This window comes from Myotis nattereri (assembly GCF_964212035.1).
Source record: "Myotis nattereri genome assembly, chromosome: 2".
NCBI lineage: Eukaryota > Metazoa > Chordata > Mammalia > Chiroptera > Vespertilionidae > Myotis > Myotis nattereri.
The window spans coordinates 210,533,030-210,560,004 of NC_138076.1; the positions used below are offsets into that span (position 1 = coordinate 210,533,030).

A 26,975-nucleotide genomic window follows, 5' to 3' on the forward strand; every position below is an offset into this window, starting at 1 on the left:
ATATCTTTACAACTCTTCCGTACTAAAAATATATCAAAATAAAATGTAAAAATAATACAATTGAGTGTTAATAGGATTATGCACTCATTGAAGATAGAGACTGAGTCTTACTCATCATGGCATACCTTGGTCTATATCAGGCATACTGTAGACGCTTATTAAATATTTACTAAATGAATGCATTGAGGTAAATTGTATATTTTCTCAGTTACTATGATCCTAATTATTTTGACTTGGGCTTCAACCTCTTAAGGTGATATTAAATCCTAGTGTGTCATCATCCATTCATACCCTAAGTTTTTGTTGAGTATTTACAGGTAGTATTTAATATGCTAAGCCTCACAAGCTCTCAAATACAATCCCCTGGCACTTGTGAGGTAATGAGGAGAGAAGATGTGAACAGATATTTATAACAAAGGACAACCGTGATAAGTACTACAAGAGAAGTACTTCCCCCCCTCCCCCCCCCAAAAAAAATATCTTATGGAGGTGGGAAGAAAACAAAGCATACTCATTTGGGAAATTAAAGAATGCTTAATAGAAGGAATGCTTATTTGAATAGGAAGTGAAATTTTGAATTTATGGTCGTAAAATTTTACCATATTTCAGGAAGAAAGGTGAATACTTACATATTTAAAATGTAGCATTTGATTAAGATATTTGGAAAGAGATGTGTCTTTCACTGACTTGAGTCATACAGAGAACCAGTCCTTCACTTTCTGCTTATTTCTGATGGCAGGGATAAGGAGAGAAAAGGAGTGGAAAGGAGAGGTGGGAGAAGCCAAAAGGAATGGCACAATCTTTTCCCCAGGATTGTTACATCCTTCATGTGTGTTTTAGAAGTGTGAGGAGTTGTGGGTTATAGAATTTTAGACATGAATCTATATTGTATAGCTTTAGTGGGGATATTTTACAGTGTTCATTATATTTATAGATGTGTGAAACACTTACTGTGTATGGTATAGTCATTTACTCATTCCACAAATATTTATTGGGTGGTTTACAAAGGAAGATGATCTCATTCAATTCCCACTGCAGGCTCCCTGTGGGAGAGGAGTCTAGGATTATCATGGTTCTCAGTCTACAGATGATCAGGTTGCATTTTAGAGAAGTTAAGTAAGTAAATAGTTTAGTACCACACGGCTATGTGGTAATTTCTAGAACCTATGTCTTCCTTCTCAAATTAAGTGCTCTTCCCAGTCTGCCTATTAGTTACTCAGACATTTTGCTGAACATATGCTTTTGAGAGCTAAGTGAAATACTAAACAGTTTCCATTCCTGACCTTATTGAACCCAATCAGTAGACCAAGGAAATAATTCCTTTCCAGCAGGAAGCTAGATCATTCCTTTCATATCCACCAAAACACTAGAGACTTTCTACTTCCAGTCTGTTAAGAAAGTAACAGTCTGTTGACCTTTATCCTTTTCTTAAAATAACCATTAGAAATTTTCATTTGTGAATCACAAATAGTGTGATTCAGTATTTGGCATTTGCCGGGCTACAAGAGATCTTCATTGCTTTTACTTTGTGTGATTGGAATAGAATGCAGATAACTAAAAAAGAAGTTTTTATTACATGAGTAATAAATAGTTATTGTAGACAATTTTAGAAAACACACATTGCCCTTTATCACTGTAATCCCACTACACTGAGATAATCACTGTTAACATTTTGGTGATGATCATTCATATATATTATACATATACTAGAGGCCCGATGCGCAAAATTCGTGCACAGGGGGGTGGGTCCCCTCAGCCCAGCCTGCACCCTCTCCAATCCAGAACCCCTCGGGGGATGTCCGACTGCCGGTTTAGGCCTGATCCCACAGTCGGACGTCCTTCTCACAATCTGGGACCACTGGCTCCTAACTGCTCACCTGCCTGCCTGCCTGCCTGATCACCTCTAACTGCCCCCTGATGGCCTGGTCACCCCTAGCTGCCTGCCAGCCTGGTTGCTCCTCACTGCCCCCTCTGCCAGCCTGCTTGCCCTTCACTGCCCCCCCCCCCCCGCTGGCCTGGTCACCCCTAGCTGCCCCCCCCCACTGGCCTGGTCACCCCACGCAGCCTGCTGTTCTGTCGTTCGGTCGCCCCTCACTAACCCCCCTGCCGGCCTGGTCACCCCACACAGCCCACTGCTCAGTCGTTTGATCGTCCCTCCCTAACCCCCCTGCTGGCCTGGTTGCCCCACGCAGCCTGTTTGGTCATCCGTTCGGTTGTTTCGGTTGCGATGGTTGCTTAGGCTTTTATATATATAGAGAGAGAATAAACTTGCTTAATTAGACCTGCTTTCTGATTTAGCTTTTCCAGCCCAGTGAAGCACCCCAACTTCTCTTTCAGGTAATTGTCAGCAGCACAGCAGTAAATATCAACACGAAGCAGATTATTATTGTAGATCACGCAGGGAGAACAAAGGGTAAAATATTTAACTGCAGCAGTGTTTGACTATATTCTGTGCAGTGAGAAAACCTGAAGTCATTTTCAAGTTCCACCATTTCTTCTTTTCAGTCAGGTCAAATTTCTAAACTTTCTAAATCTCTGTTTTCCGGCTAGTGAAAAGAAAATAGGATTCTACCAAGTCTCCTATCTACCTACCCCAGGACTTCTGTAAGGATCAAATGAGATGGGGCATGTGAAAATGTTTCACAGACATTTGGTTAAAGTGTAAAATGTTTGTACCTGGCTATAAAGCAAGTCGTGTTCCTGGGCTGAAAAAACTCCAAGTAGGCTAGTCACTAGGAAGAGGAAGCAGGGCGTTGCTATGTGACGTCATTACCTGGCACCCACAGTGACCATTTCTGGGCTGGGCTGGGCTGGGCTGGACTGTGGGCCACATTTTGTGCCATGGGGTCTTGGCAGCATTGGCTGCAATTTGGTGAGGGGTCACTCTGGGGTGGTGCAGGAGCCTGTGTCCCACTTGGGTGAAGCTGAGTGTTGGTTTGTGGGCACCAGGTTTGTGGTGCTGGCCAGTGCACATCACGGCAGCTCCTGTGTTGAGCTCCTGCCCCTGGTGGTCAGTGTGCATCATAAGGATCGGTCGGACAGTCAGAGGGACACTTAGCACATTAGCCTTTTATATGTATACACACACACATGCATACATACATACACACACACACACGCATACATACATAACATGATATATATAACATATACTAGAGGCCCGGTGCACAAAAATTTGTGCACTCGGGGGTAGGGGGTCCCTCAGCCCGGCCTGTGCCCTCTCGCAGTCTGGGACCCCTCGGGGGTGACCACTTGCTGGCTTAGGCCTGCTCCCCGGGGGATTGGACATAAGATGGCAATCAGACATCCCTCTGGCAGCCCGGCAACCCTCGGGGGATGTCCGCTTGCCAGCAGGGAGCAGACCTAAGCTGCAGTCAGACATCCTTAGCGCTGCTGAGGAGGCAGGAGAGGCTCCCACCACCACCACTGTACTAGCAGCCATCAGCCTGGCTTGTGGCTGAGCAGAGCTCCCCCTGTGGGAGCAGACTGACCACCAGAGGGCAGCTCCTGCATTGATCGTCTGCCCCCTGGTGGTCAGTGTGTGTCATAGTGACCAGTCATTCCCAGTCTTTCTGCTGTTAGGGTCAGTTTGCATAGTACCCTTTTACTATATAGGATAGAGGCCTGGTGCACGGGTGGGGGCTGGCTGGTTTGCCCTGAAGGGTGTCCCGGATCAGGGTGGGGGTCCCGCTTGGGTGCCTGGCCAGCCTGGGTGAGGGGCTGAGGGCCGTTTTCAGGCTGGCGGGCGACTGAAAAGAGGTCCCAGCTTCTTTTTTTTTTTTTTATTCTGGGATTTATTTACCTTCTATAGCTGTCATTGGAGTTGAGAGCTGGCTTTAGCTCTGAGGCCCGGCTCTAGCTCTGAGACCGCGGCTGGCTGAAAGCAGGTATCTGGGTTTGTTTAGCTTCTATAATTGAAACATTGTTGCTTCCGGAGCTCAGAGCTGGGCCGCAGCAGGCGGGGAACCTTGGCCTCCTCCATCACTGGAGCAAGCAAGCCTCATTTCGCTTCAGCTGTGTTGCTGCTGGCTGCCATCTTTGTTGGCAGTTAATTTGCATATCCTGCTGATTAGCCAATGGGAAGCGTAGCGGAGGTATGGTTAAATACCATGTTTGTCTATTATTAGGATAAATTTTATGTATAGATTTTTTTCCACAAAAGGGAGCAGTACAATACATAATTGCATCAAGGTCTGCTTTATCTACTCAGTATATATTGTGAACATTTTTCCATATTAATAAATAGACTTTATTTTTAATGGCTGCCATCTATTTCATTATATGGATATATAATAATTTCCCTTACTGATTCTAGCTTATTTCCAATTTATTATTGACATCAGTGTAATGAGTACATATATCTTTATAAACATCCATAGTTAATTAGCTATCTTTCTATAGGAAGAATTGCTGGGTCACAGGATATATGTGTGTTTTTTAACGCTCTAAAAGTACACATTGTCAAGCAAAAGTTTAGATAGTAAGTGAAAATTTATCTCATGAAGTTTCCATACTACTTTCCTACATGAAGACTTTTTATTAAAGTACTTCTTCAGTCTCAGTAAATTACTAATTAATCACTGATTAATGCTACTGAAAATCAATGTGCATTTTTTTAAATGAAGACTTTTATTTTAAAAAGGTCTCTCTTTTAAGCCTCTCCCTATTTCTAGGAGCTCTGGTATGCTTCTAGGGGGATTTACAGAGCTCCCCAGGTAGTCCAGACTAGCAGAAAGGTGTTGGGAGTACTGCGTTGGACCTGTGCTTCCTGTTTTTTCAACAGGGTGGACTTGATAATCTTCATGTTGGTACGCAAGCCACATTAGTCTGCCACCAGAACAACATTTCTTTAAAGTCTCCTGTTTTAACTAAAAAATTCCTATAAAATTTATATTCTATTTCATAAAATGTTATTTTATAAATAATTTTATGGCCTTATTATTTATATTTAACTAGAGGCCCAATGCATGAAATTCATGCAAGGGGCTTGGCCCCGGCCACTGCAGTGGCTGCCTCGGCCCCCTCCACGGCTTCGTCCAGAAGATCGTCTGGTCTAATTAGAATATTATACTTTTATTATTATAGAATCCAAATCTTATATAATATGAAGGTGAGGATCTAACTTGATATTTTTTTTCCAAATGGACAAACAGTTGTTTTTATTTGGCATTCATTAAATGATTTATCCTTTCTCCACTGATCTGAATGCCACTATTATTGTACACCAAATTCCAATGTACATATATAGGTCTGTTTCTAGGTGTTGTTGAGTTACATATTCCTTTGTGAGAACCATGCTTTTTAAATAACTGTGGCTTTGAAGCATTTTTGTCAGGCAGTTAGTTTTATAGTAAACAATGTTTTTGAAGATCACATCTGTACACTTGCTGCCAGCCTCATCTCTTACCACTCACACAAAATAGACTTAGACTCCCTCAAAATCTGGCCATATCTAGCTCTTGTTCCCCAAGTGTTCTTTGCTTTATCAAACAGCCATGCCTTTATGCAAATCACTCCCTTTGCCTACTTTTTCCTTCTAATATGGTTAATTTGTCCTTCAAGATCCAGCAAAGGTTCATCCCTTCTGTGAAGCTTTCCCAGATTCCCCTCCGGCTGCAAAAACAAAAATTAAAAACACACACAAATCTTCCTCCTTTATGTCTTCATAGTGCTTCATATGTAATTTTTTCATAGTGTTTCATCTCTTGTCTCATATCCAAAGCTCCTAGCACAATGTTATTCATTGCACCCAGTTTTTAAAAATAAAACAGAGAAATTCCTCGAAGTATCCTGGGTATACCATGTTCCTTCAAGTGCCTACATATTTGTTTGCACATACTATTTCCTCAGATTGTATCTCCTAGCAATTTCCTGCTTAAACTTTCAGACTCTGCTCAGGGATCACCTCTAAGGAGACCTTTTACCTTTTTACTCTTCAGATTTCGCTGCTTACTTCCATCATGCCTTACGCATGCCTCTTGTAACGTTTTCTATAGTGCTCCGTTGGGTAGTGCATATCTGGAAGTACAGTGCTATTTAGTCGTTAGCTTTAGAATGAAATATTAAGTTCTATATCTGATTTTACCGCTTTCCAGCTTTATAACCTGCTACCAAGTATTTAACCTTCATAAGCCTCAGTTTCCTTAGGTGCAAGATGGGTATTATAAATACTTTCTTATAGGGTTGCAGTTGGATTAAGTGAGACAATACCTCTGAAATGCTTAGCCCTATATCCAGAACATAAGTGGCCGTGAATAAATACTACTTCTTCTTATATCGTTCTCCACTCGACTTTGTATAAGACTTTCTCTTATTTATCATTGAAACCCAATGCTTAGCACAGAGCCTGGCAGCGGGTAGACTGATGAATAAATTACCAACTGAGTCCTCAAAACTCTTCCCTCCTTGTTTTGCTTTTCTCAGTTGTGCCATCATCTTTAGAGTAATCTTGAATTTTCCTTCTCATTGAAAACAAAAAATTTGTTGAGTGTTTATCATGAGTACAAGGTCCTGGATGAAGAAGAGAAAAAGATACAGTCTCTATCCATTGGAGCTTCCAGTATAGCAGGGAAAGTAGTTCAAATATAAAAGAAAAATGCTATAGTCTGTGGTCTCATTATACTGTTTGCTTTACTTTTGTTTATGTGCATAAATTTTCAAAATAAGTTTTAAAATAAATATATAAGTAATTATAAAATGTTATATACTATGAAAAAATGAAAAAGGCTGCCTTAGAAATTTTCAAGGAGGACCATCATAGATCAAGTGTTCTGGGGAGTTTACATTTAAGCTGAGACATGAGATTGAGAAAGAGCCACTATGCTCCACTAAGAAAGAAAGAATGTTGCCAATTAGTTGTAAGATATAAGATGGAATTAACTATAAAACCTGTCTGGATTTCACAGATGTTAACATGTAAAGAAAAAAAATGTACATTTCAGAATTGGTGAAATACAGTATTTTGATAGTAAATACTCATGAATTTCAGGAAAAAATTATCTGAAAATAATAATAAAAACAAACAGTTTGAATGAGAACTTGATGAAATAAATATGCATTACCCATAGCTGGAGAGTTTGTGTATAAAATATTGAAGGTTAAGACAACTGTTTTACTTTTATTTCTTCAGAAGTGAATGTGAACTGCAAGTGAACTGCCCTTGAGAAGGATTAAAATTTTCCCAGTGGCTGTTACTTAAATAAAAAATGTTCTTTAACATCAAATTAGTAGGCACTAGCTGTGGAAAGGACAGATGTTGAATGTACAACATATTTGATAAAGCAGTAGTTTAATGTGCAGCTAAAATAGTAGCATTCTTCTGCAGGTATTTTTTTTAAAATGTTTTCCATTTTCTTTTCACTCTGGGTTTTGATTACCACGTCCATGTAGTTGAGAGGAGATTATTGCTAATTTCATGTGAACTTGGAGTTGGTCTGTTTTAGTTGGTCTTGCTGCTGATGATACTGCAGTCTGTATCAGTGCATATAAGCATCAGTACTCTTTCCAAACATTTTGATTTGGTGAGATCATCTCAAATCATTATGAAGCTTCTAGCTAGAGTGCTGTCATTTAATGATATACAGTCTAGAAATCTTTACAACTATGTTTCCACAAAGAAAAAGAAGACTATACTCAGTTATTAGGATAAATTTTTGTTCTTTGGATTACTACAGTAGCCCCGTTCTTCCTCCTACCACTACATATTGTTATCAATTAAGAATAAATTAGACTATGTATATCGGAAAATCAAACTTTAACCAAATAGAGATTAATTTTCTCTTATACAATATAAAATTGAGAAGTGATCCAAAGCTCTGCAGTCACTCCACAGTGGTGTTAATGTCTCACCTTCCTTCTAACCATCCTTAAATGTGTTGATGTATTTTTTGTTGTTGTTGTTGTTAATCCTCACCCGAGGATATTTTTCCATTGATTTTTAGAGAGAGTGGAAGGGAGGAGGAGGAACAGAGAGAAAGAAACATTGATGTGAGAGAGACACATCGTTTGGTTGCCTTCTTCACACACCCTGACCAAGTTCGGGAATCGAGCCTGCAACTGAGGTACATGCCCTTGACCAGAATCGAACCTGGGACTCTTCATTCTGCAGATTGATACTCTACCCACTGAGCCAAACTGGCTAGGGCTGTCAATGTGTCTCTTGATAGTGACATGGTCATTTCTCTGTGACCCCCAAACCCTCCCTTACCCCGGAAGAAGTGGAAAGGGTGAGATACGAAAGGTGTGCCGCATTTAATGATGTGCATCTTGTTGACCAGAGCTGTGATGTTGGGCCACATCTGTTGATAAGAAATGTTGGGGAATCTAGCTGAGCACAGGGTTACCCCCAACCAAATCTGGATTGCAAGAGGAAGTGTAGGCAACTACCAGCTTTTGCCATGAACCCCTTTATTGTGTGATATATAGTTTTCTAAAGCATATGCTTCATTGATTTAGCAAACATTTACCGGGTACCTGCTCTGTGCCAAGCACCGTGAATACAAATGTGAGTAAGGTACCTCATTTCTGCTGTAGTTGATAGAGGAAGTGGATATCAAAACAAAAAATTTTAGTTACTATAACTTACAACCTCCATACTCAAGGCAGATATGATTGAAAATTGCAGTAGTTCATCCATGTCATCGACATAACTGAGCTAAGGACTCTACCCTTTCACCTTCCATTCACTCTGACTCCCTTGCACTCCCCTGATCCCCAAACCCAAGTATTTGTATTTTATTGAATTGATTATCTTAGAAACATATAAACATAACTACCATACCAACTTCAGAAAGCACTGTCTGTTGTATTGAAAACATTGATGCCCAGAATAGTCAGGGCACTAAGTGCTCTAATCGTGGCCAAAATTTTATGAGACTTTAGATTATAGATCTTTAGACACTGGGTACTGCTGGGACTCCTCACACAGGGCACCACTTTGCCAGGGCTGACCAGCAGCCCCTGAATGACAGATGAATGGATTACTCCCATACAGTTTCACTGTGAAAGAGAGGGCTAAGGTGTTGCCTGGCTCAAGGGACCAAGCAGCCTCAATTGCCTGCCTCACTAGCCTTTTATTGTAGCAGCAGCTTGAGATAAAGTTTATCTTTTAGACACAATCAGTGGGCTAAGTAATCTTGGGATGACACATGTGTTTACACTGTCCTCTCGGCAAGGGCATCCAGGGATTAAGCATAAGGATTCCAGTAAACAACCGGGGATCTGTACATGCAGAGACTTGTTTGGAAAGGTCAAGGAATAATTAGGGGCACCGCCTTCGATACTCCCCTAAGTCAGAATACCCATAAACAGGGCAGGCGGCCTTCCGCACACTTCCCTTTTCTCAGAATGTCCTCCTTACAAACTTTCCAACCAAGTCTCATGTAGTCCCCAACAGGGTACTACTGAAATGGTCAGTTCTTTCTCAGGAGGCCTGTGAGGACAATTATCAGCCACAAGGAGTGGTTTAAAATAAAGCTCAGATATTACCTAGTGAAGCCTAAGAAACTCTTGATGTTATGGATGATCAGAGAAGAGGTTTCTGTTACTCAGGCATAGCATTGTATTTTTTTTATTTTTTTTTGAAGCGTTCAGATTTCCTGCAGAGACATGATATTTCCATTAATTGAACACTGGGCCAAACTTGCACTGGCATATAGCTGGTGTGATATTGCTGTACCTTGGCAACTTGAGTGAATTTGGGCTTGTAAGATGAATAGTGCAGCTTGATCAGGATGTTGTATGAGTACTTAATGGAACCCCATTACACCCCCACCAAAACTGGCTCCACCTCTCATATCTTCTAAGAAATGTTCTCCCAATCTCCCCCTGCTATTGAACAGTTGTAAGTTTTGTATCCAGGGGTTTCATACGATGCTGGATATATGCCAACAAATGACTATGAAAAACAAGGAAAAAAAATTTTTAGCCGAAACCGGTTTGGCTCAGTGGATAGAGCGTCGGCCTGCGGACTGAAAGGTCCCAGGTTCGATTCCGGTCAAGGGCATGTACCTGGGTTGCGAGCACATCCCCAGTGGGAGATGTGCAGGAGGCAGCTGATCGATGTTTCTCTCTCATCGATATTTCTAACTCTCTATCTCTCTCCCTTCCTCTCTGTATAAAATCAATAAAATATATTTAAAAAAAATTTTTTTTAAAAATATTTATTAGCAAAAAAAAAAAAAAAGTTAGATTTTGGTTTTTAGTGGTGGGATTGTATTTGTTAGCCTGTACATTGGCATGTGAACTTATTTTCCCACAAAGCAGTTGAAGAAATCTGTTAATTTATTTGAGCAGCTCTGTTAACATTGTTGTGAAAATAACAAGTTAGAATGGTATTTCAATGTGCTCCATCATGATAAAAGCTTCACTAATGTCAGGAAAGGTTATCAGTGGTCACCAGTAGAGACTGGGCTTTAGGAGGGATACAATGAAGGAGGGGAAGAGATATTCCTTCCTAACCTGCTCCATCAGAGACGTCCACCCTGCCGATGGGTGGGGTGTCAGTTGGCATAGCGGGGCCATGCTTCCATCTCACTGAGGAGTTTGGACTGTATTCTCTATGGGCTGGGAAGTTTTAGAACTTTTTGAACAGACATAATTAGATTTACTTTTTATTGTAAGAGTGATTCGTGTTCTTTGTAAAGAACTTGAAGTTTATGAAGGAGAAAATGGAAAATTCCCCCATCCCACTCCTTAGCAGTACCTGTTTGTTTGTTTGTTTGTTTGTTTGTTTTTTGTATCTTCACCCGGCTGCTTGTTCCCCTCCTCTCCTTCCTATAGTTTGCCCTGTATAGAGTCGAACCCCCAGTGCAGGACCTGGAATCGAATCTGTGGTGCACAGGACAACGCTCCAACTAACTCAGCCACCCAGCTAGAGCAGCAGCACCTGTTTTTAAAGGTTGCTGTATATCTTCCCAGGCTTTCCCCAAAAAACTTTTATTCTAGCATATAGTGTATGTGTGTGTGTGCGTGTGTGTGTGTGCGTGTGTGTCTGTGTGTATACACCAAAGTCATGGCCCCCTGATGCTGCTGTTAGGGGGCCCACGCTTTCATTTTCGATTATTCTAATGGTGTCTGGTTTGGCTTCTTTCCCCAGTTTTCCAGCCCTTTAACACCTCTTGACACAAATTAGGATTACATTGGTGAGAGTAGAAGTTGAGAGAAAGGAATAAACCTCAAAGACTTTTCAAAAGAAAGGTTAATGGTCTTTGGAGACGGAGGAGATGTGAGGGGCGAAGGAGCAGACAGCAAAGAGGCGTTTTCTAAACATTGCCACCACATTTACACTTCTTTCACCTTGTTGTTTCCCTGTTCAGAAATCTGCAGTAAGATAAATCTAAAATGAGTTTTATTTGAATAAAATACAACTGACAGTTGACACCCAACCAATGTGGTTTCTCCTGTTTTGTCTAAGTCAAATCTCATTATGACAAACGACTTTGCAAGTAGATCCCTGCATTACCAAATACTTTCCAAGCCCGAGCCAGTGACCTACTTTAAGCAATATCCAATTTAACAATTTCAGTTCAGCAAACTAATTTGGATAGCATTTTAGGACTTGTAGAATTTAATATGAAGTACATTTGTATAAAGAACTGTCAGTGTCTAAGGGTTAGTTTAAACCCTATTTAGAAATCCTATTTATTGTACATAGGTCATTATTCTTTTATCTCATTATATACTATGCTTTCTGTATTTACCTTTTTTTTTATACTTGCTGTTTGCCCATAAAAAGTGAGGGCATCATGCCAAATATCCATGTTTGCAATTATAAATGCAGTTGAAGCCAGTGTATGTTTGTACAGGTGGGATGAAATAAATGACAGTGAAAGCCTGTTTATCAAGGTAATTGTTTGTTGCTCCTAGATTGAAAAATGAGTATAGAGATGGTGCTTTGGGTTTTTTAAGATATTCAGTATGTGCCATTTCTATTTTTTTTATTTTTAAAAGCTGATTTTTATTGCTTTCTTCTTGTATTATTTAATCCCATATGTTATTGAGATTTTAAAGATGTGGGAATTACAGCTGGCTGTAAAAGAGTGCCTAATATTTGTTTTTTAAAAAACAACTTTATTGAGGTATAATTTACATACCATAAAATTCACCCGTTTTAGGTAATAGAATTAAAACATTTTAGTAAATTTACACAGTTATGTAATCATCATCACAACCCAAATTGAGACCATTTCCACCAGCCCAGAGAGACCTTGTTTGCCCATTTGCTGCTGCCAATTCTTGTTCCCACTCCCATCCCTAGGTATTCACTGATTTACTTTCTGTATAGATTTGCCTTTTCTAAAATTTTATGTAAATGGAGTCATACAATATGTGGTCTTTGGGGGATGGCTTCTTTCACTGAATGTAATGTTTTTGAGGTTCACCTATGTTGTAATATGTATCAGTAGTTCATTCCTTTTTATTGCTGAGCAGTTTTCCACTAGGTAGGTGTACCATACTTTATCAGTTCACTAGTTAATGGACATTTGGGTTGTTTCCACTTTGGGGCTATTATGAATAATGCTGCTGTGAACATTCACAAACACAAATGTTTGTTCTGACATTACATAAATGATTAATAACCAAATGAGAAAATCGGGAAATTTCATTGCAAAATATTTTAATCTGAAAATAAAAATCTTATCTTAGACCATATCAGATTACATTTTTACATTATATTAATTTCTTATTATCCCTTAAAGTGCTTTCCAGACTAGCAATATCATAGTAATCCTGTTGTTTTAAGGTAATAAAATCTCATATAGTAGAGATTCACACTTCTAAAATTTTATTTTCATAGTCATTATCATTTGAGCCTCACAATAGCCTTACAAGAGTTAGATAGGACAAGTATTATTACTTGTCTCTCATTTGCTGCTACCAGAGGGTGTCTACGCTCATATTCTGAGATAATTGCTGTAGGAATCTCATCAAGACTATGCTTCCAGTTTGTAGTGTGCACCAAGGATAGGGTAGCGCCAAAGGACTACTCTTATATGTGGCATAGATCCACGTTTGGAGTCTTTGTAGCTTATTTGTTCCACAGATACTTGTTGAACATCTAGTACCTGCCAAGCACTGTATTAGCTAGGGATTGAGACCTGAAAGGTGTACCTCTTAAGAAATTAACTATGGAAACCCAGAGGAAGACTATATCTAATGTGAAGGGGCTTTGTGGATAGGAGGAGGTTATCAGTGTATTATTGATAATAGTAATAGCTTATACCTAGTTAATAATAATAATAGCTAATGTCTAGTGTTTACTCTCTCCCAGGCATGTTCTAAGCACTTTGCTTATATTTACTCCTGTCATCTTCACAGCAACCCAGTTAGGCAAGTCATATTTTTATCTTATTTTACAGATGAGAAAGCTACAACTAAGGTTAGTAAGTTGATCAAGGTCACACCACCAGTAAATGGCAGATCTGGAATTGGAACTAGGCAGTGTGCCTCTCTAGAATCTGTGTCTCCTGAAAAGGCCTCTCACAGTAGTTGGCATCCAGGCTGTATCTTGAATGACATTTTGTACTTTGGCAGAAGGATGATTAGGATATGTCTACATGGTTTTCTAGACAGAAATATCACAAGTAAAAGTAAAAAGGCACAGGGTTGAGAGCGAGTATGAGACTACTTTTGAAGAAAGGTGGATGGCAAGAGATGAGACTAGAAAGACAAGGCTGGGTAATGAAGGACTGGAATGCCATCTAAAGAATTTGGGTTCTACACTCCAAGTTTTAAAGTTATACCAAAGATACCACTTTCCCCTTAGTATTCATTTTGTTCGTTTTTAGGCTTTCATTCTTTTTCTTGTAAAACATATCACACGACTAGAAAAGTGCCTAATATACAAATGTAAAACTTAATGAATTATTTTAAAATAACCACCTCTGTGGTCAAGAAATAGGTTGTTCCTGGGAGCCAGCAGCCCCCCCCCCTCTTAGTGATCTTTGCTAGTTATAGTCTGTCCCTTCCCTTTCTGCTTTTACCACCCATATACCTCTAAACATTATAGTTTGGCTGATTTTGAACACAGATTCACATGCTATTTATATAACCTGGTCATTAGGTTTGCAAAATCCATCCCATGTTGTTGTGTATAGCTGTTGTTTCTTTTTTATTACTGTACTAGAGGCCCGGTGCACGAAATTCATCCATGGGTGGAGTCCCTAGGCCTGGCCGGCAATCAGGGCCTATCGAGGCCATCTTGCTCAGTCCCAATCAAGGCTGGGCCGGCTGCTGGCCACCCGACAGGGCCTGCCGGACTGGGGGAGGGACCGTGGAAGGTTTGCCAGCTGGGGGGAGGGACCGGGGGAGGTTGGCTGGCTGTAGGAGTTTGGCTGTGGGAGCGCACTGACCACCAGGGGCAGCTCCTGCATTGAGCATCTGCCCCCTGGTGGTCAGTGCGCATCATAGCGACTGGTGGACCGGTAGTTCGGTCCTAACAGTCACTTAGGCTTTTATATATATAGATGGTATTCCATTTTGTGAATATGCCAGAATGTATTTATCTGTTCTATGAGAATATTTGGGTTATTCCCAGTTAGGGGCTATTTTGAATAATGCTGCTCTGAATATTTTTATATATGTCTTTTTGTGCACATGTTCATGAATTCTGTTGGGTAGATACCTGCTGGGGTCCAACCCCAGCAGGTCCAGGGGTCCCCAAAGGTGTGGACGGAGTCAGCGAAGAAGGAATGACACGGAGACAGCGTTCAGTTGATCAGCAGCCTAGCCCGGATCTCTAGCCAAGTTCTGGTTAGGATCTCCAGCCAAGTTCTGGTTAGGATCTCCAGCCAGGTTCTGTGTCCATGTTCTCTTGCTAGGTTCTCCAGGTTCTCCAGCTAGGTTCTGTAGCCATGTTCCCTTGCTAGGTCCTCCAGCCAGGTTCTATCTAGGTTCTCCAGCCAGGTTCAGTCGCCAGGTTCTAGTCAGGTTCTCTTGCCATGTTCTATCCAGATTCTGTCTCCAGTTTCTGTCCAGGTTCTCCTGCCGTGTTCTCTTGCTAGGTTCTGTCTCCAAGTTCTGTCTCCAGGTTCTGTGTCCAGTTTCTGTCCAGGATCTTTTGCCATGTTCTCTCCAGAGAAGTTCTTCTGTCTCCAGGTTCTGTGTAGGTTCTGTGTCTAGGTTCTGTATCCTGTTGTCTTGTTACATCTGTATTTATACCAGTTGATTCCAATCCTATCAACTCTATTCCAAAGGTTAGGGCGTTTCTTATCTCCATTCCAGGGAGTAAAGATTATGTAGCTTAAGCATGATTGTTCATAGTTAAAGTGATTAATTACCTGCCTGGCACTTAGTTAAGGGGTTTTATTCCCTCCCTAACTTCAGGGGAAAATCCCTACCTGGGGAAACAACCTTTCTCAGAGAGGTGACTTGGTTAAAACACATAGTGCCAAGAAGGTAAGCAAACATATTAAGAACAGTATGCCATATATGCCAGGTCCCTTGAAACAGCAAGGATGGACTGGCTCCCGGCAGATACCTGGGGGTGGAATTGCTGGATCATGAAATATGTCTGTGTTTAACTTTAGAACAGTAAAGCCAGGCCACATTCCAAAATGGATGTAGTAATTGACATTTTCACACAAGTAGTATATGAGAAGTCTGATTGTTTCATATCCTTGACAATACTTATTCTCAGATCTTAAAGTTTGTAGTCATTCTGGTATATAATGATATATATAATTATGATTGTTTTTTGGTATTTTCCATTATGATTTTCTTTTGTATTTTTCTCACTGTTGAGGCTAGACACCTTTTCATATGTTTATTGACCATTTAGATAATATAATTTTTTGTTTGATGATGATCCTCATTGAACCTCTTGCCCATTTTTCTATTGAGTTACCTGCCTTTTTAAAAAAAAAAAAAAAACTTGTTAGAACTCTTTACTGTTTTGAATATGAGCCCTTGATTGTTTTTATGTGCCCTGCTTTTTTACTTTCTTGAGGATGTCTTTTGATGAACAAAAATTCTGAATTTTTGTGTAATCATATTTATTTCTTTTTTGATAATAGGTGCTTTTTGTATCCTGTGTAGGAGATCCTTCCCTACCCCTAGGTTATGGAAACATTATTCCATATTATCTTCTAAAAGCTTTATTATTTACTTTTCACATTTGGTGTATAGTTCACCTGGAATTGATTTTTGTGCATGGTAATTCTTAATTAACTTAATTAATTAACTTACTCCTCCGCCTTCAAGATATTTTTTATATTTTGCCCAGATTTTCTGGCTGTCCTCAGTATTGATTGGTCTGAATTACATAGTTTACCATTCGCAGAGCAGAAATCTCTTCCAAAGTTTTAGTTTCACTTTGACTTCAAATTGATCTGTTCTCTAAAGAGGCCTTAATAAATGTTTACTACAAAAATAAAATTAAAAAGACTGAAAAATATATAGATTCATAGTTTTTTCTATTTTTTAAAAAAATTTGAGATCAAAAGAGAAACTTGTTTCATCAGTGTTTCTCTTAACTATAAAATACTGTTCGACAACTTAAAACTTGCTACATAAAATAAACAATTGTACTACTTGCAGGATAATTTTAGAACTTTAATCATGGTAAATTTTCAAATTAAAAAGCATCCACTATTGAACATTGACTTTGTTGATAAAAAACAGTTTAACAATGGTAATAGCTGCCTCCCTTTCTCTGTCTTTCCATATATTTAAACCTCTTTTTTGGCTAGAGATGGACTGTGTGCAAATCACATCCAGAATGCTTTTAGTTTGTGCCACAAAATATGAAGAAAATGTTTTCAGTTTATGGCAACTAGATCCATGACATATGATGCTCCAGGAACTGTTTTTACAGTGCACAAGATGCACGCGAATGGAATAGCAAACTCACATGATTATTGGCAAGGGAACACTGGCTACGTGGCTGATGTTAACTTTGCTTTTTTAAGACAGCCAGATCAAGAAACGTCTGAAGAATTTGAGACTGTAGCAAGAGATGATTTTCATTTATTAAAACACAGCCTCGGGAAGCCATGGGAAGGCAGTTTCTTGTGAACCATTTACAGCTTCGAGAAGGAGAGCACAGTGTAGGTGCCAGAGAGGAAAGCCTGACGTGGCCTCCAGGGAATGTTGCCAGGGGAAGCGCACAACACATGGTGAGGCAGAGGCTCCTTGTCCCACTGTCACCAGAACCCCACCTTGCCCTGCCATTTCTGTTTCTGTGGTTCACAATGGAGGGGAGCTTGGTTATAGCCAAGATATTAGGAATAAGTGTGAGTACATGGAAGTTATGGCTCTCAAGCCACCCACTTCCTTCCTGCCCAGCCCTTGCTTATACCATTCTTTCTCTTTGAAAATTAATGAGCCAAAGTGTGGTCTGAGGACTCCTCCCCACCTGCCATCCAGACCCTTTCAGGGGGTCTATGAGGTCACAACTATTTTATTAATACTAGAGTGATATTTGCCTTTTAAACTCATTTTCTCGTGATTGTCGAGTTTTCCAGATGGTACACGACATATGAGACTACAAAAGATTGAATGCAAAAGCAGAAATTAAGATCCAGCTGTTGTCTCTTAAGCAAGATATTTGCAAAAATGTAAAACAATGGCACTTTTCTCAAATTTTTATCTTTTAAAATATTTTTAATTTTAAAATGTTTATTTGTGTTTTTTTAAAATGTTTTTATTGATTTCAGAGAGAAAGGGAGAGGGAGAGAGAGAGAGAAACATCAATGATGAGAGAGAATCATTGATTGGCTGCCTCCTGCACGCCCCCCACCGGGGATCTAGCCCGTAACCTGGACATGTGCCCTTGACTGGAATCGAACCTGGGACCCTGCAGTCTGCAAGCAGCGAGGCTCTATCCACTGAGCCAAACTGGCTAGGGCTGTATTTTTAAATGAATATTTAGGAATAAATCTTTTAATTTTTTCATAGTTTAATTTTTAATATGATGAATATTGACAGTTATGAGCTAAATAAACTAAAGCTCTTTAGGGTCCTTAATAATTTTTAAGAATCCAAAGAGACCCTGAGGCCAAAAAGTTTGAGCATCACTGCTTTAAATCCTGTCAATTCCAGATGAAATCCTAGTTTCCATGAGGGCTGCATAGATTGTCTAGCCCAGTGATGGCGAACCTATGACATCTGACACGCAAACTCATTTTTTTGGTTGATTTTTCTTTGTTAAATGGCATTTAAGTATATAAAATAAATAGCAAAAATATAAGTCTTTGTTTTACTATGGTTGCAAATATCAAAAAATTTCTGTATGTGACACAGCACCAGAGTTAAGTTAGGGTTTTTCAAAATGCTGACACGCCGAGCTCAGAAGGTTTGCCATCACTGGTAGCCCATTGTTTTTACTGCATTCCCGAAACTTCTGTGCCACACAATTTAGCGCATGGTTTTGTGGAATTGCTTCCTGTGCTAGTTTTCTTCTTCTTATCAAGAGTGTAAGACTTCTGAGGATAGGGATATCTTAAATGAGAGCTTTTAAGACATCCATGATTCATATTGCTATGCACAGCATAAACAGTTGGTAATGATTATTATTATTATCTTCAGTATCAATATTAAAATTTCCCAAACTCATTGGTTTATTGAAGAACCAATACGCATTTACAATTTTTTGAATAGCCTTAAGAGAAATAGCTACTTGATTAAAAACAACACTACATAAAATCAACATACAATATGGAAAAGGATTAAAGGCTTTTTAATCATAAATTGTCAATAAATTGGCTATAAAAGCTGAGTATGTTAATCTGTTTAATTTTTATGTGACCAGCAATTGCTGTAAAACTGGCCATAGGCCCTCGCTCTGAAAACACCGAGCATAGTGCTGGGCCCTTAGTAAGCATTCAGTAAAATTGGTTGAGTTGAATCTGCTGTTTCAGTAGCCCGCCTCGCCGGCCGTCTCTGCTGTTCTTGTAGCAGGCAACTGTTATTCCCTGCCCCCACCTCCAGTTGTGTGTAGGTCTTCAGAAGTTAGCCTTATTTTCCGAAGTCCTTTCTGTTAAGGAATTGACAAGTTGTCTTGGACTAAGCTAGAGGGCATTAGTTAACTGACCAAACTAGATTAGTAGCTTAGTAGCTGAAGGGGAGGCACATGCCTTTTTCTTCATCCCTGCTGCAGATTATGGTTTTTTTTTAAGCAATGCTCTCTGATTTATAAGATATAAGAATGAATTTAACAGTTTTATGTCAAGGTCCTGCTGTTAATCCCAAAATTTCCTTCACAGCTTCTCCGTGGAAGTCTGAGGGTCCCATACAAGTAACTTACTGCCTTGAGACCCAAGCATTATTTCACCATGGTGTTCCTAGAATAGAGCATGATACCTAGCAGGTGGCTCATTCATTGAATGAATGAAATGAAGTTTGTACTGTGGCCCTGAATAAAATATTGTAATTTATAAGCAGCATCGTTATTTGAGTAAACTAAGAATATTATATTGAGTTGACTTTATTTTTCCCCTGCAAAGTAACTGTGTTTATTCCATAAAAACTTATTGGGATGTCCTTTGTATTAGTACTGTTTTATTTTATTTTTTTAATATATTTTATTGACTTTCCACAGAGAGGAAGGGAGAGAGATAGAGAGTTAGAAACATCGATGAGAGAGAAACATCGATCAGCTGCCTCCTGCACATCCCCCACAGGGGACGTGCCCGCAACCCAAGTACCTGCCCTTGACCGGAATCGAACCCAGGACCTTTCAGTCCACAGGCCGACGCTCTATCCACTGAGCCAAACCGGTTTCGGCGAGTACTGTTTTAAATGATGGTCATACATTGATAAATCAGACTTAGATCCTGTGTTCACAAACTTATAACCTAGTAGTATAAACAACATACACAAGCCTAGTGGAAATATATACCAAGTTCAGTTGCTAACTCAGAGGAAGGATCCATCCACATCACCCATAGGAAGAGAGAGGAATCAAGAAAGACTTCATAGAATAGGTTTCCCTAAGCCTGCATCTTGAAGGTTGAAAAGAAATTTGCCCTGTGAGAGGGAAGGCAGTTTCACCTGAAAACAGCATATACAAAGTTACAGGCACATGAAACCATGGGGTGCCTAAAGCAATGTGGTTTTGTGAGTTGAAGCTGAGAGGGGAACATGTACCAGGCCTTGTAACAATATCATGCATTGGGAATTGGATTTTATCTTGAGGATGGATGAGAGACAATGCAAAGGCAATGTGGGTTTGCACTTTATACAGGTAATTCTAATGGCAGTGGAGGTGGGGTGGGTCTTGAGGGTAAGAAAATCAATTAAAAAAACAGTTGGAATAAATATGGTGAGAAACTATGCCAGAGCTAAGGCAGGAGGAATAGGGAAGAAAGTATATACTGAAATAATGTATGTTTGGTGAGAGGAAGATGCTGATGAGATCCCAGATTTTTTCTTTAAGTGGGATAATAGTATTTCCAAAGGAGGCTGAAGGAGACCCAGTTTTGGGGAGGATTATTTTAGTTACGTTGTGTTTTAGGGGCCCATGGAACATAAGGCAGAGACTATTGACATGAGGTAGTTGTATAGATGTCTTTGAAGATTGTAACAAAGATCAGCACTGGGGAGAGATTTGTGAGTCATCAAGATACAGGTAGTAGTTAAATCTCTGGGAGAGGGTAAGGACATGTACATAAAATAGAGAACGGAAAGGATGACAGATCCAGAGACAAAGAAGCATCCATCAAACCCTCAAACCTCAGAGGGAAGGCAGGGAGGGTGGGGGGAAGGGGTAGAGACCAACCAAAGGACTTGTATGCATGCATATAAGTATAACCAATGGACATAGACACTAGGGGGTGGGGTGAGAGCATGAGCAGCAGGGTGGGGGCCAATAGGGGGATAAGGACACATATGTAATACCTTAATCAATAAAGGAAAAAAAAAAAAGGAAAGGATGAACTCCTGAGGAATATACCAGTAATGAAAGGACAAGTAGAGAAAGACTATCCAGTAAAAGAAACTGGTAAGAAATGGTCTAAGAGGTGCAAAAGTAATGCATTTGGCCCCTTCTGTGTGGTAAAGGGGCTAAACATGTTCCATGTCAGTTTGGGCATCAGACCTAGACTCAATCTTTGAAGCTAGGAATTGAGTTTGGTTCTCTCACCACAATCCCTGTCTCCCCAACTCCCACGTACAGAAGCAGCAACTCCTCACCCAGCCCCAGCCTGTCCAAGATGGGAATCTGAAAATCAACAGTATTGACAAAGGCCTTGGGCTGGCTACAAATCCAGGGAGGCAGGAGAACTCGGGCACAGCCAAGAGACCAGGAACTAAAAGAAGGCGCCCCTGGCCCAGTGGCTAGATCTATCTGCATTATCCTTAATTGCCAGATAGGAAAGGAGCTTCCAAAGGACAGAGTTTCAGCTCTCTGATTTTTAAATGCCCAGGTTAAAGCAAAACCAATGAATAATATTCATTGTATTTGGCAACTGGGACTGACAGAGAAAGAAATCAAATTGCAATGATTAATAAGTGAATGAGAGAGAGAAGGACACTGAGACCACAAATAACATTTTCTTTTTATAAAAGCTTGACTGGGAGAGGAAAGGGGGGAGAGAGGACACAAAAGCTCGAGGAGATTACAGATTAAAGGGGCTGGTTTTAGGAATGGACAGACTTGTACATTTTTATAGAATTTCCAAAGTGTCAAACTGAAGTAGAAGTGACTTGAAACTGCAAAGATCACGGAACAATAGTCACTTGTGTATTGGTGGCCGAATACACCCATTTACCTATAGCAATGCTCCCTCAAGCGTTTGTTATTATTATGTGTGTTACTTAATTAAATAGGCTGCTTCTTGCCCACTTGAGCTGGGTATGCCGTTTACAGAGCTGGACTTGTGGTATCCTCCTGGTCCATGCTCGCCTCCTGGGAACACATCCCCAGCCTCCTTGCTGGTGTTTTGTTCCTCCCGCACATCTGTTGCTTCACTTAAGACATCTTTTCCTGACGTCATGCTTGAAGGTAGGCCAGTTGCCAATGACATAGGCAGTCTGGGTTTGCAGTGTTATTAGTGACTCAGTTAAAAGTTTATAGCATATTCTTAACAGTCTGCAACCCCAAGTATTATGCTAGATGTCAAACAGATAAATAGTGGTGAGTCTTGGGAACGCTGAGGTTGGGGGAGAGGAGATAGCCTTATCTATGTTGTTTGAGTTTTTTGATATGAGAATCAAAATTAAATTTAAAAGAATTATGCTAAGTAATCAAGTTTGAAAATTAAATCCTACCATATCAGAAGCGATATTAATAAATATAGTTTTTTGAATATGTATTTTTAAACTTGCCATATTCCCTAGGAAAGATGCAGTTTTAATTACATTCTGTGAGTTTAGTTATGTGCTTGGCTGTGGAGGAACTCTTGAAATCTCCTTGCAGTTTAGTTGGTCCCGGGGGTTGATTTAGTCCAAGATCCACTGAGCCTTCCCAACCCCTGTGTAAATTCCAAGGCCAACCTGGTTATTCTGCAAGAGAAGAGCGAGAACTGGAGTGGTTCACATAGTTTACTGCTGCGGCTGTACATGGTCAGATAGTAGGATTACAGTATATAGTCCTGAACATTTCAAACTGATATTTTGAAGGAATTTGCTATTACTCATACCTTAGAAGGAAAATAGTGCTTTAGATAACTTCAACTGGATCATTTCAAATGTTGATTTTAGAATTAAATTTTATGTTTATATTGAGTATGAGTCCATCTGATACACAGGTTCACAGCCCTGTGGAGAGTAATGAAGCTGGTTTCCAGAGTACTTGGAACACTGCCCAGTTTCCCTTGCCTGCCTCTCCACTGCTTTAACTCCTTTACTCTCACTGAATGTCAGTGTCTGGGACCAGCTGCCAAGCAGGCAAAGGACTGAGCTGGCCACTGTGTCCTAAGCTTGTCTGTTAACAAGATATGTAATTATGAGCTACTTTATGAAGTTGGTACGGAGTTTAGACTACTGATAAGTCTAGAGAAGCAGTCCTGGGCAGAAACTAATCAGAATAGAGAACTGAAAATTAGTCATTGTCATCTTGATGGTTTATAGTTGACAATAAATTAAAGAATCTAGTCTGTCTCTGAGGTACTGGAGGGTCGCACATAACTGCATAGCTCACATTCTCCGTGAGGGCCAAACCCATCTCGGAAGTTGCAGCTGGCTGCTTCCATTTTCCCCAGTGCCTTTTATTTAATGGGGAAGCATCTATGTTGAAGGACTGGGGTATAGGGATCATGTCAGGATTTAGTTCAGTTTATGTTTATTAAACTGCTACCTGATGCCAAATTCAAAGATGTGTAAGACATAGATCTTGTTGTCTTGAGTAAAGGAAATAGACCCATGGATATTACCAATATTATATGGTATACCTCAGAGGAGGAACACTTAGTGGAGCCAGGAAGGGTATAGAAAACTTCAAAACAACACCCGAGGCAGATCTCAAGAGAGCAGTTGAAGGGAATTAGGCAAAAGGTCCTCAGAGACATCAGGGCAAGGAAATCATGTGGGCATGAAACCAATAGCAGTCCATGTGAATAGAATGTGAAGTGATGATGCAGTTAAGAGAGATCTTGAATTTTACCCCAAAAGTAATGGGTAGCTCTTGAGTGAATTTTAGCAGTGATATATTTAGAGATCAAATTTGCTTTTTAGAGATCGCTGGGACAGTGGTGTGTATAGTAGGAAGATAGGGATAATACTAGTAATTAAAGTATTACTAATACTCATTACACAGCACAGTTCCATCTAAGATTTGTTTATTCAAACACTTAAACAAGGTAACATAAGGTGATGGCAGATAAGGGGCAGCAGATGTTTTCCAGTTACACTGAAGTACCACCTCAAACATTGTGACATAATGTGGGACTAAAGCTGTAATTTACAGTCTGTAGCCATGGGGAATGGAATTCACTTTCTTGGACAGAAACATTGATTGTGAAACTAAGGGGCCGACTTCCAAACAGTGACAAGCTGTCTGGCACAGTGTGGATGCTCATCGCAGATATATTTCTGCCAGTCTTGTCTGGCATTGTTTTGCCCACCTATACACACACACAGAGGTCCAACCTTGAGCAGAATATCCTTCTGATGTTCGTTTTTGCCGTTGTAAAATGAAGTGACTGGCTTGAGGTCTGTAAATGTCTACTAATAAATGTCTGTCATTTCACATATTTTTTTTGTTTTGTTTTGTTTGGGGTTTTTTTTTTCATTTCATATATTTTGATGTATTTGTATATGCGCAGGTATGTAAATATGTATTTCATATATATTAAGAGACATTTCATCTTGAAATGAAAAAACATTTCACAGCATTTGTTAGCATCTTGCTATGATCTGATTTGATTTTTAAGAGGCCATTCCAGCCATTTTTTGGGAATGGATTGGGGAGGAGCAAGAATAGGCTCCGGGAGGCCAGCTAGGAGGCCTTCACAAGTGAGAAATGATGATGGCAATGAAAATGAAGAATTGTGGGTAGATCAGAGGTACATATTGTGAAAGCAGAAATGACAGGACTTGCTGGTGGCTATGAGAGGACTGGGGTAGAGTGGGAAATCCAAGATGAATCTGAGGTTCTGACCAGCAGCTGGGTGGAGGGAGGATGGTGTCTTGTTTGAGACAGTGGAGATATGGAGAATGCGGTCTGGGTAGGGAATGAAGAGGGCAATTTGGGATGCAGTATTAAATCCTAAGTGATTTTGAGACATCCTCACATGAAATGGAGAAGTTGAAAAGGTAATTTGCTATTTTTCTGGTAGGACGTAAGGGTAAAATAAATAATAAAAGTATAATATAGGTTTTAATGTTTCTTCAGCAAGTATTTCATATTTCAGTTCATATTCTTAATAACCACTTGCCTTTATTGAGCATGTGGTTGCTGCTGCCCTGTACTAAGTGTTTTACACATATTTTATTTGAACTTCCAAAGAACCCTCTGAGAAAGATGCTGTTACTGTTTCCAGTGTTGAATGAGGAAGCTGAGGTTTCAGAGGTTAGGCTATGAGCTGGTAGATCAGTGGTTCCAAACCTCTTTTTTGCCATGCCCCACCTAAGCATCTCTTAAATCCTGATGCCCCCCCCTGTAACATTTAATTCTTATTATTCAAAAAGCGAACTCGCCCTAACCGGTTTGGCTCAGTGGATAGAGCGTCAGCCTGCGGACTGAAGGGTCCCAGGTTCGATTCCAGTCAAGGACATGTACCTTGGTTGCGGGCACATCCCCAGTAGGGAGTGTGCAGGAGGCAGCTGATTGATGTTTCTCTCTCATTGATGTTTCTGGCTCTCTATCCCTCTCCCTTCCTCTCTGTAAAAGATCAATAAAATATATTAAAAAAAAAAAAAGCACGAACTCTTATTAACATGGAGGAAGCCTCAAAGGCCATTAACTTGGTCTAAGCATGGCATCCATGAAAGAGAAAAATAAAAGAACAAAAGAACAATTGAAGTACTGAGAAAGAAATCACTAAGAAATTGTTTAGACTTTCTGCAGAGCCTGGGGCGGGGAACCCAGCCTCCCGAGCCCCGGTTCCGGTTCCGGCAGCACAGGGACTGGCCGTGGCCTTAACCCCAAGGCGGCCCCGCTCCCGTTCTCGGCAATAAACGTGGCCTCATTTTGTAAAAAAAAAAAAAAAAAAGAAAGAAATTGTTTAAAAAATAATATGAAGTGATATGAAAAAATAGCGAATAACATTTTAAAACATAATAGAGAACTGAAATGCTTAAATATGTCACAGTATATATTTACATACTGTATATGAGGCCCCAGGACCATAAGAAATGCAAAAAATTCACTGTTAATAACTCATTCTCGAATTGTCCCCCTTAAAAATCAAATTGTCCCCCTATGGGGCACGTGCCCCACATTGGGAAACCACTGTGGTAGATGGAGAAGCCTGGATTGATACTAGGCTGCCTGAATTCTGAACTTTGTTCCGCCACTTGCCATGGCATCTTGCTATGAGTGTGTGGCTTATTGTGATTTTTTCTCTCTTTTCAGGGTTTTGGTTTTTGCACTGAATGTAGTCTAGATTCATCTTCACGGGCGTGTGTTGCCCCAGGATACTGTCAAAGGTAAGTTTTTAAAATTTCTTTTTACCCAGTATTACTAGTAGCATTGAATGGGAGAGTCTTCATCTTAATAAGAAGAAAAGTACATTTTGGCATCATTACTTGTTTCCAGAGTTCTTACAGAAGGGTATTTAAAGTGTTCATCACACCAGCCCTTTGCATTTCTCATTGGTAGAGCCCCTTAAAAAGCATTTGTAATTAGGTTGCTGCTGATATTTGGTGCCTCGTCGTTTAATAAAGCTGGAATTTGTCACTAGGATTTAGCAATTCTACAGTTTTATGCAAGTGTATTCCTAGCTTCTCTGCCCCTACTCTGTCCCTGCTGCAGTCTGTAGTCCACATTACTGCCCAAGTCAGCTTTCTAAATGATAGATTCATTCATGTCGGTCCTTTGCTTAAACAGCTCTCATGGCTCCCAGTTGCTACAGATGTCACCCTACAAACCCCTTTCAAAACTTAGTTGCAATCAACATTTCTGGCTTCTTTCTTACTGAACCCCTACCTATAAGCCTTTTTCTTTTTCCCAGATAGTTCTTTTTCACAACTTTGTGCCTTGGTTGATACTTTGCTCTTTGCTTAAGAGTTTGGAAGAGGGGAGAATGCAACTTCTCTCTTCCTTCTTGTATCTTTTCTACTGTCCCCTCTGGACTCTCTTGGCAGGTTTTCTTTTTCATCCGTGTTCTAGGAGCACCTGTCATTATTGCAGTAACAGAGCATTCATTATTTTACATTAGAGTTGTTTATTTGTATTATGTCTCCTTTACTAGTCTATAAACCCTTTGAAACTTCTTGAAAAGGAACTGTTTTTTTAGTGCCTGTTGGCTGCTCCTAGACACCTTGTTCAGTGGTATGAATATATTATTTAATCCTTATAACACTACCTCCTGACCAGTTTTATGGGTAAAAATAATGAAGATTAAAAAGCTAAGTAACTTGCTCAAGATTACACAGCT

At 40.0% G+C, this 26,975-nt stretch overlaps 1 protein-coding gene across 1 annotated transcript in view; it reads left to right on the plus strand.

Annotated features, from left to right (window-relative positions):
* TNRC6B (trinucleotide repeat containing adaptor 6B) overlaps positions 1 to 26,975 on the plus strand; it is a 218,141-nt gene that overhangs the window by 24,266 nt on the left and 166,900 nt on the right. Inside the window, exon 3 of the mRNA XM_081083202.1 lies at positions 25,952 to 26,025. Within this exon, the coding sequence (XP_080939328.1) occupies positions 25,952 to 26,025 (74 nt within the window). The remainder of the gene's footprint in view (positions 1 to 25,951; positions 26,026 to 26,975) is intronic.